This window comes from Sminthopsis crassicaudata, chromosome 4 (genome assembly GCF_048593235.1).
Source record: "Sminthopsis crassicaudata isolate SCR6 chromosome 4, ASM4859323v1, whole genome shotgun sequence".
In the NCBI taxonomy this organism is placed as follows: domain Eukaryota; kingdom Metazoa; phylum Chordata; class Mammalia; order Dasyuromorphia; family Dasyuridae; genus Sminthopsis; species Sminthopsis crassicaudata.
Window position 1 is genome coordinate 312,731,070 of NC_133620.1, and position 18,194 is coordinate 312,749,263.

The 18,194-nt window shown below is 36.7% G+C and overlaps 1 protein-coding gene across 7 annotated transcripts in view; it reads left to right on the forward strand.

The window, feature by feature from the left end:
* SEPTIN9 (septin 9) overlaps nucleotides 1–18,194 on the forward strand; it is a 341,706-nt gene that overhangs the window by 298,573 nt on the left and 24,939 nt on the right. For 6 of the 7 annotated variants that reach the window (XM_074260228.1, XM_074260231.1, XM_074260230.1 and 3 more), the window contains one exon: nucleotides 17,921–18,112. In XM_074260228.1, the coding sequence (XP_074116329.1) occupies nucleotides 17,921–18,112 (192 nt within the window). Of the gene's footprint in view, nucleotides 1–14,886; nucleotides 14,906–17,920; nucleotides 18,113–18,194 lie in introns of those variants that run through there. The other variant, XM_074260234.1, reaches the window with a different exon arrangement.

Consider the following 18,194-nt stretch of genomic DNA (forward strand, 5'->3'; position numbering starts at 1 on the left):
AGAAACACTAGGATGGTCAACAGTGTCAATTGTAGCAGGTAAGTCAAAAAGGATAAAGCCCAAGAAAAGATCGTTATTTGTAGCATCTATAAAGAGATCAGTTTATGCTGAATGACAAGTTCAGATGCTCTGTGTCTAGTATTTTCCAGACTCCATCCATCTGCTTATACAGAAGGAAAAATGGGTAGGTAGAGCTTAACTTGTCTCTCAAAGGGAGGCCTCCTTTTAATGTGCCCTCAAAAGAGGCATATTCTTCTCCCGTGTCAGCACCAATGCCCTATTAAGGTGTTAGGACTTCGTTGAGAAGGGGCCCAAATGAATCTAGCCAGCTAGTTCAAAGAAAGGACCATGTTTGGCATTGGCTGTCATTCTCCCAGAGATTAAGGAGATTAAAATGCTAATGTCCCTTGATCTGGGCTAGAGCAATATTAAGTTATGAAATATGGTATAATCTGTCAGAAATCCTGCATAACTGTAGAATAAACAAGCTAAGGCTGGATTTACTCTTTGGGTTCAGAGCAGTGCTGGCTGGAAAGCTTTTTATTGTTATCAGTGGGTTGTGATTGAGAGAATGGGAGTCCTCCAAATTCCATGGCTGGTGGCTGGAGCCAGAAACTGGACTTGGTTTACTTAATGATTCAACTTAACTCCTCCCATGCCACTCTTTGCTCTTTTCACCTTCTATACCACTCTTCACCCCCAAAATATTCACATTGAAACAAATTTGGAACTGGGACAGACATTAGAGGCTACCCAATCTAATTCCCTTATTGTATACTCGAGGAGATATGGTAGAGAAAGATTAGGTGACTTGTTCAGAGTTACACAGCTAGTATATTCTGATTATATGGTGGGATTGTGATTATCACAGTTAACCTTTCCAATCAATCAACATTTTTCTCCCCCATTAGATTGTCCTTTTCTTTAAAGAGAGGGACTACTTTTTGTCTCTTTTTGTATTGCTAGACACAATGTCTGCCACATAGTAAGCACTTAATAAATATGTATTAGTCTTCTAATATATCAGTCTCTTGATATTTATTGTTGTTGAAGTATCTAAGGCAGTTTATACCTAGGTCTTCCTGACTCTATCCATCATTTCATGCTGCTTCTGCCTCATCTAATTCGGGTCTTTTCACTCCAAATCTTGAGCTTCATGTGTTTCTAGCCTTAATCACTGAATTCCATATACTGGATATGAACAAACTCCCTATCATACTCTTCCATTTAGATGTATTATTAATGTGTTTTCAAAATGCAATGGAAAGAAAACTGACTCTAGTCAAAGGACCTGGCTTCAATTTCTTATTCTGCTTATGTGATTTTGAACAAGCTTCAACCTTTCTGGGCCTCAGTTTTCTCAAAATACTATTTTACTAGATGGTCTCTGGATCTTCTTTCAATTCTAGACTTAAAATTCTATAATTCATGGCTTAAAACTAGCTAGTTTTGGGTCTCTAATTCAACTGGCTGTGTTTACATTTCTGATATTCATTTTTCTCATTCTAAAAATGAGAAAGGGATCTATAAATCATAAGTTGTTTTAAAAATAACAGTAGACTTGTTATTGCTGAGGACTTTGATGCTTCTATGCAGCTTTCAATAGGGAGGAATCAGCATAATTTGATTTGGAGGGACACTATGTCAAAGGGATTGGAATCTTAGGAACCTGCCCTCATTTTCCCTGCTTCCCTTCTTCTCAAATTATTTCATATATAGTAACCATTTGGATATTAGGATCAGAAGTTTATGGGATTTGAATTTCCCAGAGGTGGCCTTGGAGACCATTTGGTCTGACTTGACAAACAGCTTTATTATTGCTCCAGAGTTTAATGTCCACCCAGGGTTCCACTTGGCCCAAAGTACTGTCTTCCTGGTGGTCCCAGAGCTGTACAACAACTCAGATTGTTGGCTTTAGGCCCTTCATCTGATATACCTTTTTTTTTTTTTTTTTTTTTTTTTTTGCTGGAGGGGAAGCTGAGGAGTCAGCCTGACTATTAAGGTGGAAGGGTAAGAGAAGGAGATTAGTTTTGGGATGTAGCCTGTCTTCTCTTGTCATCAGACAAAAGAGGAGGAAGGGATCCATGCCTAAATGTATTTGGGAAATTTTTCTAACAATTAAAGCTATCTATAAGTAGAATGACTTGTCACATGAGGTAGGTTTCCAGTCAGTGGTGGCCTTCAAGTAAAGAATGAATAATCACTTAGCACCAATAGTGATTTATGTTCAGGTACAGGCTGAACTAGGTTTTATTCAACAAATGCTAAATACCTATTATGTACAAAGCACTAAATACACACACACAATCAATAGATAGTCCTTTGCTTTAAAGTTTACCTTAAAGATTTACTTTGAAGCCCCCTCCAGCTATGACATTTTATGATTTGAGATTTTATAGGATCGTTATCAAATGTACTCAGTGGGACCAGAAGCTTCTTAAATGTAGGAAATATTTGGTATCAGTCACTTATAGGAAAATTTAGGTTTGATATAAGGAAAAACTTCAGTTTAAAACCATCTAAAAGTCTTCCCTCACTAGAAGCCTTTAAGGAGGAGCTGGAAAGATATGATGGATTAGGATTAAGAAATAGCAAGGAAAGGGGATTGACAATAAAGATATTAGTAATTTTGGAGGGAAGAGTTTCAATTGAATGATCAAATCAGAAACCGTACTGCAGAGCATTTGAAAAGAGCATGAGAGGAGAGGAAGTGGAAGCACCATAGTAGCCAGGAAGAGGAAGAGAATATAGAATAGATACTAGCTTCTAGGTCAGATAAAATGAGCGATTTTTAAGGATGTGGTTGGTGGTGTGTGGTGGCAACACAGATATATTTGTAGGCACCACCAAGGAAGCAGCCAATAACTTGAGAGGTTATGAAGATTAGTGAAAAAGTGGGGATGATACACAAGACAATCTGTTGGAATGGGTTCAAAGCTGTTTGTATCGAGGTTTTCCTTGGCAGGGAGAAGGGATGCCTCTTTGCGTGAGACCCAGTTATGAAGGAAAAGATAGAGGGGAAGACATCAGAATGATGTGATGTGAGCAGGAATGAGGAATGCTCTTTGAATAGCTTCAGTTTTTTCAGAAAAGTTTGATTTAATCCTCTGTTGATAGTGGGGTTAGGGGTACCATGGGAGGTTTGAGATGGGTTGAAAAGATTTGGAATAAATTTGGAAAAAAGATGGTGAATTAATCAGTGAATTCCCTGATGCAGTACTAAAGATCACTTGAGAATATGTGGAATAAATTTGTAAAAAAAGTCAACTTGCTTTTGTGTTTCTTGAAGAAAGAAAACTGCAGTGGAAGTAATCCAAGGATTTGACAAGGCATGTTCAGAAAAACAAAAAAAAAGGACAAGAGTGTAGAGAACAGTAGAGATTTGGATCGACTCGCCAGAAATAGAGAAGGGAGAAGGTAGCCAACGTCAAGAATAATGACCTGGAGAAGACCTAAGAGTTAAAGAGATTAGATGTACAGAGACGAGCAAAAGGAGATAAAAGAAAAGATTTAGGGTCCTAAGGCAGAAGAACAAATGGATGGAATACTTTTTTGGGGTTGGGAGTGAAGCAAGATTAAGGCTATGACCATCTCTGTGTATCTAAGGTGGAGTGGAAGAAGTTTGGGGAATTGGGTAGATTAAGTAACTAGCAAGTGGGAGTACTTAAAGAATTAGTAATATTTATGCTAAAGTCCTCTGGATTTAGGGCAGAAGTTGGGGTAGAAAGATTTTATGTGAGCAAGACATTGTATTATTTAAGGAAGAGAGAATGTCTTAGGGGAATCCATAGATGATAGGTACCAGAATCTTGATTGAGCAATAAATTCAAAAGTAAGCTTCCATGGAGAGGTTATTGAAAGGAATATTCTAATTCCTCTACCATGACCAGTGAGTGAAGGGATACAAATGGAAATGCCAACTGAAATTGGAAAAGATCATTTCCCAATACTACTTATTCAGGCGTCCTTTCTTTTTTAGAATACTTATAAATCACCGGACTAGCATCTGATATTCTTCACTTGAGGCTTTCTATATAGGGATACATCCCTCAGATATATAGTAAAAACTTTTAACAACCTGGCCCTTTTCCCTTATTTCCAGTGTTTTTATTTGACCTCATTTGAACTCAGATCATATTTGACCATATTTGAACTCAGATCTTTCTGATTCTACTTATGCTCTGTCCACTGTACCATTTAGCTGCTCCTACCTTAATGAGAGTGATGCTTTAAATTTGTATTGGTCCTTTTTAATTTGTAGAGTACTTTCATGTTGTCTTATTTGATAATCCTATGACATTCTATGAAATAAGACACATCAAATCTTCTTATTTCCATTTTATATACAAAGTTCAGGAGAATATTCGTCACTTTTTCAAGGTCCCCCAGATAATGTCAAAATCAATGCTTCAAAACTTGAATTCATATTAAGCATTGTCAGTACACACTCAACCCCACTTGCATTCTCTCTTCAATTACAAATTACCAGAAGACAGAAAGGGTGTGCTTTGTATGTGCAGATGGTTTATGTAGTATATTTGAATTCTCTTCACAATAGTTTTTCTGTGACATTTCTAGTTCTCAGGGTTACTAAAAGTAATTCGGTGGGGGTGAAGTAATAAAGACAGCAACTAAAGGTACTAAGAATATGACTGCTGTTTTGACATTACTAAAGGTGGTGGTGGTTTATCATTCATTCTTGAAGAGGACTATGACATCAGGGAGGTGATGCCATAACATGAAAGTGAATTAGATGTACATGAGGGACACCTGTACAAAGTCACCTGCTTCACTTTCCCTTCCAGTTCTGGTGGCAAGATGTAGATCAAGACAATTGGAGTTGGCCCTGGGGACGAACTGGAAGACAAGGCTAATGTCCATACATGAGCCAGATTTGAGAGCTGTGATGAATAATTTGTGTACTCAAACAAGAGATGTGCACAAACAGACCCTCAATTTAGTTGTGAAAGAGGGATGTGGCAAGGCTGGATGGAGCAGATACTTGAGAGGTAGCCACCAACTAGAGAAAGATGGTGATCTAATATGTTCCCATTTTAGATTGAGTTATTATTGTCTGCTGGGTGGTAACCTTAGCTATTTCTCTGTGGCTGAAGGACTCTAAGAACTATCAGAATCCTCTGAATTTTACCACTGCTGCCAGTTCCTCAATTGTTGTACTCCCTCACTTGAGGGAGGGATTAGTATGAAAAATTTGTGGTTTAGTCTCCTTCTCTATAGGACAGCTTTCCATAGTTGCCAAATGAATAAAGAGCAGTGAGGAGATAAGATCTTATGTATTTTTTTAAAGTTCAGGACATCAAAAAAAGATTTAAAAAGAAAGGAGTATGGGAAAAAGAACCTTGGATTTTGTGGCCCTGGGTTCAAGTTTTGGCTCTACTACTTGCAGTGTGTTTGATTTCAAGTTTCTTCCCCTTTTAGAGCCTGTATCGTCTTATATAAAAGGAGCCAATTGAACTAAGTGATTTGTAAAGTAACTTCACATTTGAAGTTTATGATTAGTGGGAGGCTGGACAATAATCCCTTATGTTTGATCTCAAAGGCAAAACTCAGAAATCTTTGTCTAAAAAAATCTTTCTCTTGATGGCAGGAATTGTGGCTAAGTGTGAGCTTGCTCCCCTCAAAGTCTGCCAAGTCAGCTCGTCCAACAGCTGGTCCCCTTCTTGAGATGTCATAGAGCCAGATGTACATTTTGTTTCCCATGAGGCTGTTACCCCACGAGCAGTATAATATGTTCTAATTTAATCACGTTTGGAAAGAATTGTACAGTCAGGCCTGGGGTGGAGAAAAGAATTTGTCACTTTGTGCTAAAGTCCCCAAATATCCTTGGGCCCCATAGAGGTCTGTTGAGAATATTGCTTACTAGAAAAGAGAGACAAAAGTAAAATAGATTTTGCTCTCAAGGAATTTACATCCTATTGGGAAATACTACATATATACAGAGTATACAAAATACAAAGTATTTTCAAATGATTTTGGGAAACCAGTAGCAAACTGAGAGAATAAGAAAAGATCTGATAGGAAATATGGCATGTGAGCTGAGTCTTGAAGGGGACTAGTGATTCCTAAAATAAGAAATGACAGGGAAAATCAAGATTAATCCAGGGAAATCTAGGGAAAAAAATAAGCCTGTTCAAAGGCCATGGAGGCAGGAGATGGAACATCACACACAGAGTGCAGGGAGGAGTCCAATTTGACTATAGCACAGAATGCACAAGTGGAAGTTATGTATGTACTTAGCCTCGAAGCAAGGAGAAGTATGATCCACATCTTTGAGGGAAAAAATTAACTTTGTTGACTGAATTTTTCCCAATCCTGCAAAAGACAACAATTTGTGAGCAGTAACATCACAAATATATGTCTGTGTAACTTTATCTATTTGTGTATCTGTGTATCTATGCCTTTGTATATTTGTGTGTATATATATCTTTGTGTAGCTGTGTCTCTCTGTGTGTATATATCTGTGTATCTGTTTCTGTGTCTCCATTTACATGTGTGTTTATCTGTATGTGTATGTGCATAGGTTTATATGCATTTGTGTATGTCTGTGTCTCTGTGTGTCTATATATTAGGACTGAGGGGCAGTTAAGTCTTCTCTGACTTGAAGTTTTATGAGAGCTCAAGGAAAGCATCAGAAGATACCTTTACTTTCCTTTGCTGCAGCTTAGAATTTATAAATGTTCATAAGTGTTTCCTATTTCCTCATTTTTCTTTCACTAAGCTGGAGGTTTCCTGAGGGTTGGATTGAAATGTTCTTTTTTTTTTAATCCCAAACACTTGCATATTTGTGTGTGTGGGGGTAGGTGTTTGTGAGTTAATATGAGATGCTTAATTAAATAGCTATATCCCAGTGTCCCCATATTGGGGATGGAGGAATGGGGTACAAATGGTGTTAATAGCAACATCATTGTTAAAGAAAGAATCACAAGACCCTATTCAGACCAATGCTTATTCATTTCATGCATGGAATTTACAACCAGATGGAAGCTTATTAATCATCCATTCTCATTTTTATAGATAAGGAAATTAAGATCTAGAGAAATAAAATGGCTCCCTCAACTGTGGTATCCTCAATTATTTGGAATTGTGTGCAGAGCTTTTAGCAAATTGTGTAAATATGAAATTGCTAATTGTTCAGTCTAAGTGTAAAAGAGGAATGTAAGTGCTTATTTTGTGTTAGGTATGCTTTGTAAATATCTAATTTCATCCTCACAACAATCCTAGGAGGTAGGGGCTATTATATTATTTTATGTTATGTTATTTCCACTTTACGACTGAAGAATCTGAGGTACACAGATGACTTGTCCAGGCTCACACAGCTAATAAATATCTGAAGCTGGATTTGAATCCAGGTTTTCCTGACTCTAGGTCCACTATTCAATCCATTGTGCCACTTAGAAACCCAGAATTTTCAAAGTGAGACACCTTTATTAGTGGATCACTTTTCTGGCCATAAAAATTCAGGCTGAATTTTATGGGATGCGGAAAGCCAGAGGGAGGACTCTTTTGACCTCAGAGAATATTGTGAATCATCAACTGAGAATAGCCAAATAGATTTTATTAGAACTACTGTTCTAATAAACTGTTCCCTGACATAATTTTTTTTCCTGAGGCAATTGGGGTTAAGTGACTTGCCCAGGGTTACACAGCTATGAAGTGTTTTACATTTGAACTCAGATCCTCCTGACTTCAGGACTGGTGCTCTATCTCCTGAGCACCACCTAGCCATCCCCAGACATGAATTAAAAAAAAACAAACTGTCTTTTCTTTTTAAAACACCTTTATTTCTTAGTATATACATCTCCTCCCCATTTCTTTGTAAAAAGAAAGAAGGACTAAGAAAAACAGTTCAGGGAAAAAAAAAACCCAGCATCAATCAAGTCTACACCTCTGCAAAGAAGGCAGAAATCTCTACTATTAGTTTATTAATTTTAGAGTTAAAGCTAGAAAGGACCTAAAAGAATCTAATCTAATCCACTCATTTCAGAAATGAGGAAACTGAAGCCCAAGAGTTCAAGTACCTTTTTTTGTTTTTGTTTTTTTTTTTGTTAAGAGGGACTGGAGCTCCAATTCCAGTGCTGCAAAACTTCTTTTTGAAAAGATAAAAATCCATGGTATTGGTAGAAATATTATTCTTGCAATTTTATCTTCAGACTTGTTGTTCAGTCATTTTTCAGTTATATCCAATTCTTCATGATCCTATTTAGGGTTTTCTTAAGGGAGATATTAGAGTAGCTTTCTGTGTTTTTCTCCAGCTCATTTTTATAGATGAGGAAACTGAGGTAAATAGGGTTAAGTGACTTGTCTAGTGTCACACAAATAGTAAGTGACAAAGGATTTAAATTTAGGAAGATTGAATTTTAGGCCTAGCACTCTATCTACTGCACCACCTAGTTTCAGACTCGAAGGAAATAACAAAAGTTAGACCAGATAAAAATAGGAAGGTAGTAGTTAGGAGACCTGGATTCCATTCCCATACTCATCCCCCTTCTCTGCCCTCATTTTCATCCCATCACATAAAGGGATTTGGACTTGGAGACTCCCATGTTCTAGGAGATAATTCTTACTGTCCCTCTGTGTCTGTTTGGATGCTGAAAGACAAATAGTCAAACCACAGATAGTGCCTCTCTAAGGATTGATTGAGTAGAGCTTCTTCCTTCCATTCCATGTCTGGTTGTGGGTCCTAAGAGTAGAATACAAAATTCAACTTTCATCCAGAACCTGGTCTAATAGGCAGAGATGGGAATCTGTTTTGTTTAGTAGTTGAGGTTTCTTAATTTATTCCCTTTTTGCTACTGGCCTGTAGGAGATACATATTGGGGAGGATAAACAATTTAAATAAGTCAGATGTTTCATAAGAATCAGTTTTCATTTGTAGAATTAAAACTTCCAAAATGAATGTGGAAGGAATGAGGTTTCTTATGTGTATTTTAAAATAATTATTCCAAAGCAAAAACTATTCTCAGCAGGATATTTGGTTTGATTTGAGTTTCTGAAGTGGCTAGTTGTAGTTATCAAAAGGATCAGCCAGATTTGGACCATGGGTCTTTATTCTTCCAATCCTCAACTTCACTCCCCAAAGGATCCTCACAGTAAGAAAGGCTTAAACCTTTCTTAAAAAAGGTGAGGGAAATTTCAGAGATTTGAGGCTTTCCATTGATAAAGGTGCTGGGATTGCATAATCAAGGGAGATTTAAGGAGAAATATGAAGCCTTGAGCTAAGAGGCCAAGTCCAGATCCTGAAGAAAATCTCTCTCAGACCCAGCTGACAGATGGAAACAATTTTCAGTCACGTGGGTCAGGTCTGAACCACTATCCCTAGAAAAAGACTCGGGAAGCCACCCCCACCCCCCCAAAAGCCACATGGTCTTAAGCCAGATGTGATTTTATTTCTTTGTTTATTTAAGGATGCTATAAATTCAAGGAATAATATTTGGGTGGGGGGGGGGTGGATAGGTGGGAAGTAGGGAGCAGGGGATAGGGGATGTGAAGAAAGGGGAATAGAGCAAAAGGATAATCCCTGAAGTCTTCCAGAGCCAGGTCAGAAAATTCAAAATGAACTTGTAGTCTCCCCTCTTCCAACACATTTTGTGGTTTCTTTAGGCTGGGAAGCATGCCTTAGTGCCCTTCTGTTTCCTTTTTCAAAGGATGGGTGGTGGGCTGAATGAGTAATAAGTGCTTTAAAAATTTACATAATTCTCTACATGCATCATTTTTTTTGGTCATTGTAATAGCCCTATAAGAGTAGGCACCATTTCCCCCATCTTGTGGTTTAGGAAGAAAGTGTTTTGCCTGTGGTCACAAAGCTAGTAAATGTCTAAAGTGGGATTAGTTTATTAAGCACCTATTAAGTTCACTTAGTAAGCACTGGGGATATAAAAATAAAGATGAAACTATGTCTGCTCCCAATGAATTTATCATCTTTTGAACCTTGCTGCTAGTCTGGAGGATGAAAAAGGGATATCCTCCCTATGCAGATAAATTTGTGTCTGCACATAACCATATTGATGTCTTGAGATATAAGTGACATAATTGGTTCATCACCTTCCTTCACTTGTATTCTCAACCTGATCCCTCACTTCTGCCAACAAGACAGCCTTGGCAATGTGGAGAAAAACTGGTTTAAAATCCAGAAAGGTAATACGTACCAGCTATGTATATCATATATAATATCATATGTGTATCATATATATGTATATGTACATATTATATATGCATATGATATGTATATCTGCTTGGGTCAAATCCCTTAAACTCTCATTCTTTAGGCATCTCTTTAATGCTATACATTAAAGAGAAAATGCTGATCTGCATTGGCAGAGAAATTTCCTCAGGTTAGAGTTTCCCAGTGAAATCATTGGTCCAGTCTCTATCCCTTATCCTTGCCAGCCTTGTATTAGACAAGTCTGGGTGGAGGGGTGGGAGTTAATGGGGTGGGGGAGGTGGGAGCAGAATAATTCAAGTAAGACCCTAAAGCCTGGCTTTAGGACTGGGTGTTCCAAGATCTCAGTCTTTCTAGTTACTTTGGAAAGCAAAAAACCAAAATCATCCCCCCTCCACACATACACACACATTTTATTTTAAAACTTCTAAAATGGCGGTCTGGTTGAGAAAATATCTTAATCCCTGAGCTCTTTCTGAGGACCACTTAATGGTTAATACCAGGGAGTGCCAAAGTTTCTTGAGGAAGCTGTTTTTCATACCAGAGAACTGATTAAGTGATGATAAACAGCCCACCACATCCGGAACAGCCTGAAGCCCAGGTGGTAGACAAGCATACAGCTCATCCCTAGAATGAAGCATGTGTGATCTATATTGTGCAGAGAACAGAAAGCTGGGAAAAGGAAAAGGTCACTGGGCCTGTGGAACTCATATCTCGCCCTCTCAAAACACCCACCCTCTTGTACTTTCCAAGCAATATCCCAACGTGCTGGGGTGCACACCGAGGAGAAGCAGGGTTGTTGGGGAACAGACAGGAAAAGAAAGTGACAGAACATCCTGTGTGGTCTCTTCTCTTTAAACTTTTCTAAAGGGAACAGTGAGGCCCTGAATCAACAGTAGGGGTAGAGCAAAGAAAGCTCATCAGCCAGGAAAACTGTACAAGGAATTAGAATATGGGTATAGGTGGGAAAGGAAAAAGAAGATGTATAAAATTCAGTACAGCACATGTTTAAGTGCTACCATGTACATGGCAGCATGATCTCACGGATAGACTATCTCTGCCTCTTATACAAGCTATCTGTGTGACCATGAGTAAGGCAATAACTACATTTTGGATTGTAAATTACAGAGGAGTTGTCAATATGCATTGGTGGAGGGAGTTTGCACACTGAGAATTTTTAAAATGGCATCACAAGCCTACACTTTAAAAAATTGTGCAAAATACTATGCTAAGTTCTGATGGTACAAAATCTAAAAGAGTTTACATTGTACTAGGATAGTTTACAATCTGTAAGCAGTGATTCAATAGAGTAATTAGAAGAAGAGAGCACCAGCTTTGAATCTTCCTAATTCATGGAAATGTTTAAAGAGGAAGTAACTCCTCACTAAGCCTTGAAGTAAAGTGAAGGAGTTGAAATAGCTGTCCTCTGAGATCCCTTCAGACTCCTCCAAAACAGTGGGCAATGATTCTGAGAGAGGAGATGCAGAGGGGAAAGGAATATGATCCAGGTGTGGAGAGAGCTTGTGGAGTAAAAGTAGGGTCACATAGAAAACTCTATACCTTGAAATCTAGATGAGTTTGGAGGGGGCTAACATTTAAGCAGGACTGAAGTCTGAACAGCAAAGCATAGGGTCAACACATGTTTTTGAATTCTCCACACAGATTCAAGTTTCTTTATGTTGTGTACAGAAATAAATCTAAGGTGATGACAGAGTTTATTACCCAGGTTTTGTGATTTTGCTGCATCCTTGATGAAGTTGGTAAATAAATCTCTGGATAGTCACACCTGACTTACTGAGACCTGATATTGTCATCTTTCTGCTTACTCCCACATCTTTTTTGTTTTGCAGAAAGTGGAACTTTGGACTTTTTCTTTTATATTTATCATATTCTGCCCTTCATCATATTATCAAACTATTTGTATGTGTTTTGTTCCCTTCTGTTCTGGGTGAGGTTTAGCTAAGGCTGGTCCAGAGATTAATGTTTAATATTAGAATCAAAGAAATTTTCATAGTCTGGAAAATGCTGTAAAAGTAGGTTTTCCTATAATGAGGGGCCCCAAACCGTACAATTACCAAATCAAATGGATGCTCCTTGCCCTGCACATCTATATTTGTCTAAACAACATGAAGTCAAGAAGATGCCAATCAGGACATGAGACTTGGGCTAACCTTCCTGTGAATCACCTCATCAGAGTATGGTTCCTTAGGACAATTTTAAATAGAAACCAGTCCAGACTACATAAAGCAGATTTACTTCTATCACATCCTCATACCCTTCAATTAAATCAAGACCTCCTTGAAGGTGGTACTATATAGTTGTTTTTGGTTTTTATCTTTGTATTACCAGAAGCTAGAATAAGGTCTTTTACAGAGTAAGATTTACTGTTTGTTAAATTAAATCAAATATCATAAGCTTACTAGTCTTATAACATTCTTGTAAATAACTCTTCACTTTCTCATAATACATGAAGAAAAGGTATATAAGGAAAATCACTGGGGCCCCCACTACTCATGGTTTTATGATCTGAGAAGCAGAATTATCTATTCCCTGTGAAAGGAACAGCTTGAATGCACCTTCTTAAATGGAGTTTATGTCTAATCAGGAAGACAACAAGCACACATATAAATATATATTTTAAAAAATCTGAAAAGAATACAAAGTAAATACGAGGTAGTTTTGGAGGGATAAGAAGTTAGAAGGATGGGAAAAACATCCACCTACCCCCAAATGGATCATTTGATAAATGCCAGGATTCTTTTGTTGTTATTGTTTAGTTATTTAAGTAATGTCTGACTCTTTGTGACCATAAAATGCTGGAGTGGTTTGCCATTTCCTTGTCTCTAACTCCTTTTAAAGATGAGGAAACTGAGGCAATCAGGGTTAAGAATTCTTAATTACAGTAATAGTATTGAATAATAAGGAAAAAAGAGATTGTTTTTATTCATTCTTCCTTCAGGGATCATGACAAGTTTGAACAAAAGCCTGAGTCAAATAAATGAAATTCAGTAGGGCTAAAATATTAGGTCTTGGGTACAAAAAACACCTTTGCAATTACGAGTTTGTCCAAAAAAAGAAATGGGGATTTTATTAGCCTGTGTGCATTTTATATGATGGACCAAAAAAATAAATATGATTTAATCTTCAGTTGCATTGAAACACCTATCTTGACATTTATAGAATTGTCAAGTTCTAGGTACCACAGTTTAAGAAAGTTATTGATAAACTAGAAAGCATCTAAAGGAAAGCAAATAGATGGGCTTTGAGATTATGTCATTTGAGGATCATTGGAAAAAATCTAGTATGTTTAGCCTGGAAAGAGAAGATGAAGAGGAAAAATAGTAACCACATAGTGTAGATGGGGCGAATTAGACTTATTCTTTTTGGCTTTAGAGGAAAGAGTAGTGGTTAAAGCTTAGAAAGAAGGAAATTCAATCTAGATATCATATAAAACTTCCTTAAAAAGCTGTCCAAAAATGAAATGGATTGCCTCAAGATATTCCCTCTTCTTGAAGATCTTTAAAAGAAGTTAGACAGCCACTTAAAGTTAATAGTGAAGATTTCTTCTGGGCATGGGTTGGATTAGATGCACACTAATTTGAAATAATGAAAACTAATTCCAGTTTTTTTGTTGCTATTACTTTATGATTCTTTGGTACATTTATCAATGGTACTTAATGAGGGAATAAGAGTAGGGTGAAAGTGATGATATGGGGAAGATATAGGTGTAAAAGCCATAAGATTTGACAAAAAATTGAATATGCATGTGTGTAAATGAGGAGTTTTTCAAGCCAGAGTGAATGGAAGGATCATGGTGAAGTTGGAAACATGAGTGTTCTTTGGAGGAAAGAGAGAGAGTTCTGTTTTATATATATGAAGTTTGAAGTATCAAATTCTAAATGTCTATTAGGCAGTTAATCTGAGACTGAAACCATGCATTTATATTTGTAGCTGTATCACAGCTAGTTTTTTCTAATCCAGTGTCTAGATTTTATGTCTTACTTTGTATTTTTTCCTCATTAGTGGGGAATTTGCCCCACTAATTCATCTCCCTAAGTTGAGTCTTTGAACTTCTCTTCTCTGCCAGCTGCCTATCTTAAAGAATATGTTGCCCTGAAGTACTGTTCTCCTGATGGGCGATTGCCTTCCTGAGTTATTCTTTCAATTGGAACCATGCTTTATTTCATTTCATTCCTAATTTGACTCTCTTAACTTCTAGCCTTTTCCCCTGCTTCCTCCACTCTAGCTTGTTGCATTAGAATGCAAGCTCTCTTGAGGTTAGGGGTTATCATGTTTGTATTTGTATCCCCAGTGCTTAGTGCAATGCTTGGTATGTAATAATAAATGGCTGTCTGTTTATCCATTTATCTTTCTATCTTCCTTTTTCTATTTGCTTTGGTAAGTCCTAATGTTAGCAAGGACTGTTTCAACCTATCCTTAAACTTGAGAGAACCAGATTCTCTGGCCAGTTCTGGATCTTGTGGCTTCCTGAGTGTCTTTATTTTCTAATGAATCATTCTTTACTCTGATTATTTCTGTTGGCTATTGACTTTCTTGTTTGTGTAGGAACTTTGTAACTAGATCTAGCAGATAGAGACTCTCATTACCTTTCCTCAAATTAGTGGACATTAGGATTTTTCTATAGAATGAAGATACACAGGCAGACTTTTCCCCTCCATGGACTGATTTTTTGAGTGTTCATGGAGTCTCACGAGATGGAGTGAGGTAAGAATTGTGCCATATAATTAGGTTTTAAATCTCATATATGTTGTTTTCACTTCTCTTGTAAACATAGTGATGTCCAGAGATAGTACTATTCTTCAAGCTTGGGAAGGGCGAATAGTTCCTAATAACATGCCAAGAAGTGACTGCCATTCACTACAGCAACTGGAATAAAGAGTTTAAAAATGAGGCAGCTTAATCCATTTCTCTTACTTATTTTAATTTCTTTATTTGCTAGCAAATGAGTAATTATGTGGTAACCCATTCTACTCTATAGAGAAGAAAAGGAAAAGATTTCCGTATACAAACAAACAAACAAAAAAGAGGAGTTATTAAAGGATATTCTTTAGAGCCATAAAACTTTGGGGGAGCCTAGAAATAGGAATTGAGACATTGTCGTCCTCTAAATCATCATTCTGTATGTGGGAGTTATATGGATGGGAAAGGGGAAATAGATGGTAGAAAGAGGAGTGGTTGCCCATAGGATGGTTTCCCAGCTTTTTTTTTTTTTTTTTTTTTTGTGCAGAAAAAGTTCAATGTCTGATATATTAGAGATATTACCTCCTTTTCTTGTGTTCTGGGATGGTAATTGAACAATCAGGTGTTGTTTTTTCTTTTTTCTTTGAGAAAGTAGGTACTTGGGGGAAATGAAAGAATGAGATTGATCTGTTTTTTTTTCCTTCAAAATTAACTAATGAGGATAATGTGTGAAGGGTCTTTTTTTATGATATAAGATCTTTTAAGCCCAGAGAAGACATATCTATGAAAAATGGGAGATTTATTCTAACATTTTGAAGGTTGAAAACAAAAGTTAACAAAAAGCAAGATACTAGCCAATTGATATAGTAATGAATCTTACCAGGAAATAAATTCCAAAGGGTATGCTGGGAGGATGATTTTGGGTTGTCTTCTCAGATTAAGGATCCAGATGTCTTATGAAAGGGAATGTGCCTTTTCCACTCAGTATTTCTACATGAAAATGCTAACTTAGATTCCATAGGAGTGAAGGACTATACTTCTAACATAACCTAAGATCTTAACAAAGATGGAGGGAGGCTTTAATTATTAAGGCAAGTGTATAATTTATATATGAACATATGTCCTGTAGCAAGTAGTATTGATTTATTTATGTTTTCCACAGAAATTATGGAATTTTCAGTTAAATTCTAAGAAGTAAACATATCCTTATAGGTATCATGAGAAAGATCATAAAAATCATAAACCAGACAATGAAATAAATTACCTTAACATCTAAGCTTAACAAAGAATAATTATTAAAATATGAAACTGCCAGATCTCAGCATTGTAGGTGTTAATTTGTTAATTACTAGTCACCACTTCCTTATCCTGCTTAACTAAGTTTATTTTAATTATTTCTTCAATTATTTTCATATTATGAATTTAAAGCTGCTTTTTGTGCTGCTTGTCCTTCGAACCTGAATTGCTAGTTACTGTTAACAAGTTTTTCCTAACACAACCAACTCTGTTTCTCTGGCCTTTATAAAACTAGAATGATACTACTGACTGTGTAATTTCTTTATTTGATAGTCCCTATTCTTCCTTTTATGTTTTGCTACTAGAATATAAGTAGGACAAATATATCTTCTAGAACATGTAACAACAAAACAAGTTAAGAATTATAACTATTAGTGACAGAAAACAGCAAGAAGAGCTGTTGGTTTTTAGTGTGTTGCTCAATATGAAAAACGGTAAGTAGTATGAGTCAAACTACCAAAGTATCTCTTTAAAGGGGACCTATTATTTCATGTGTATTTTCTTATAAGGAAATTACTTCTACCAGTACAAGTCAACACCTAAAAAGGGTGAGGAATGAGGGAAAGCCTTAATTATTAATATGTATAAATTTGCATGCACATACACATACATATATTTTTTTCTCTTTTATTTTGCTACTTAGTCCTAAAGAGTTGCCTTGTCTATTGAGATGTTCAGTGACTTTCTAGAGTTAGCAAATGTATTAGAGACAATTTGAACCAATATTATCTTAGATTTGAGACCAGGTTTTTATCCACTATGCCATGCTAAGTATTATATTTTGTAGAACTAGATCAAATAATAGCAAAATTCAACTAGAGAAAGAAAAGATTAAATGTCTCAAGGGAAATAATAGAAATTTGTAGGAATTTGTAGGAATGGAGCCTAGGATGACCAGATATCAAATCAAACTATAAAGCAGTAATTATCAAAACTATTTGAGGCTTTTTTTAAAAAAATGGATAAGTTGATTGGTGGAACAGACTAGGCAAGACAAACCCCAAAATAATGTGTTCTGTTAAACCAAGAGCATGCATTATTGCGACTAAGTATTCTTTCTTAGATAAAGACTATGGAAAACTTGGAACATTGAAAAGTTGAACAGGATTTACTTTTAGACCAAATTGTAAACCTTTTACCATAGTAAGCTCCAAATGGATATAATGACTTAATTTTAGAATAAATCTCTCCACTCCATGTCCCTGTCCCTCTCCCCCCCCTCTCTCTCTTTCTCTTTTTCTCTCTCTCTCTTTCTCTTTCTCTCTCTCTCTCTCTTTCTCTTTCTCTTTCTCTCTCTCTTTCTCTTTCTCTTTCTCTTTCTCTTTCTCTTTCTCTCTCGCCTCCTTCTCTTCTCCCCCCCCCAAGACAGTCTTTTGTAACAAAGAATAAAAAGAAGCATGGAAGAAAAAAAGCAAAACTAACTAGCACATCAAATGAGTCTGACAGTATATGCAGTGTTTCACACACCCATAGTCTCCCACTTCTGCAAAGAGAATGATGTAAACTTTCTGATCTTTTATTTGAAGTCACACTTGGTGATTATAATTATACAATGATTAATTCCTTTGCTTTTTTCCCATTTATATTACTGCATTCATTTTGAATATTTAATTAAACTCTCTGGATTATTATTCATCATTTCATATAGTGTTTTAATTAAATCCATATACTATAATTTGTCCATTTCCTAATGAATGAGCATCTGAGTTTCATTTCTAATGTCTCTCTTTTTTCTCTCCACAGCCTCGGAGGCAATTCCTAGCCATACCAGCATTATGGCAGACAACTCCAGAGATGCTGGGCTAAAGCAAGCCATCCCCCAGAGGAATGAGAAGGCCACTCTTGACTTTGGCTATGTGGGAATTGATGCCATCCTTGAGCAGATGAGGCGGAAAGCCATGAAGCAGGGCTTTGAATTCAACATCATGGTGGTTGGTGCGTCTTGTCTTCCCCTTACTCTTACCTTTTTTTCTTTTCCTCTCTTTCTCTTCCAGACTGAATTTTATTTGAGATACTT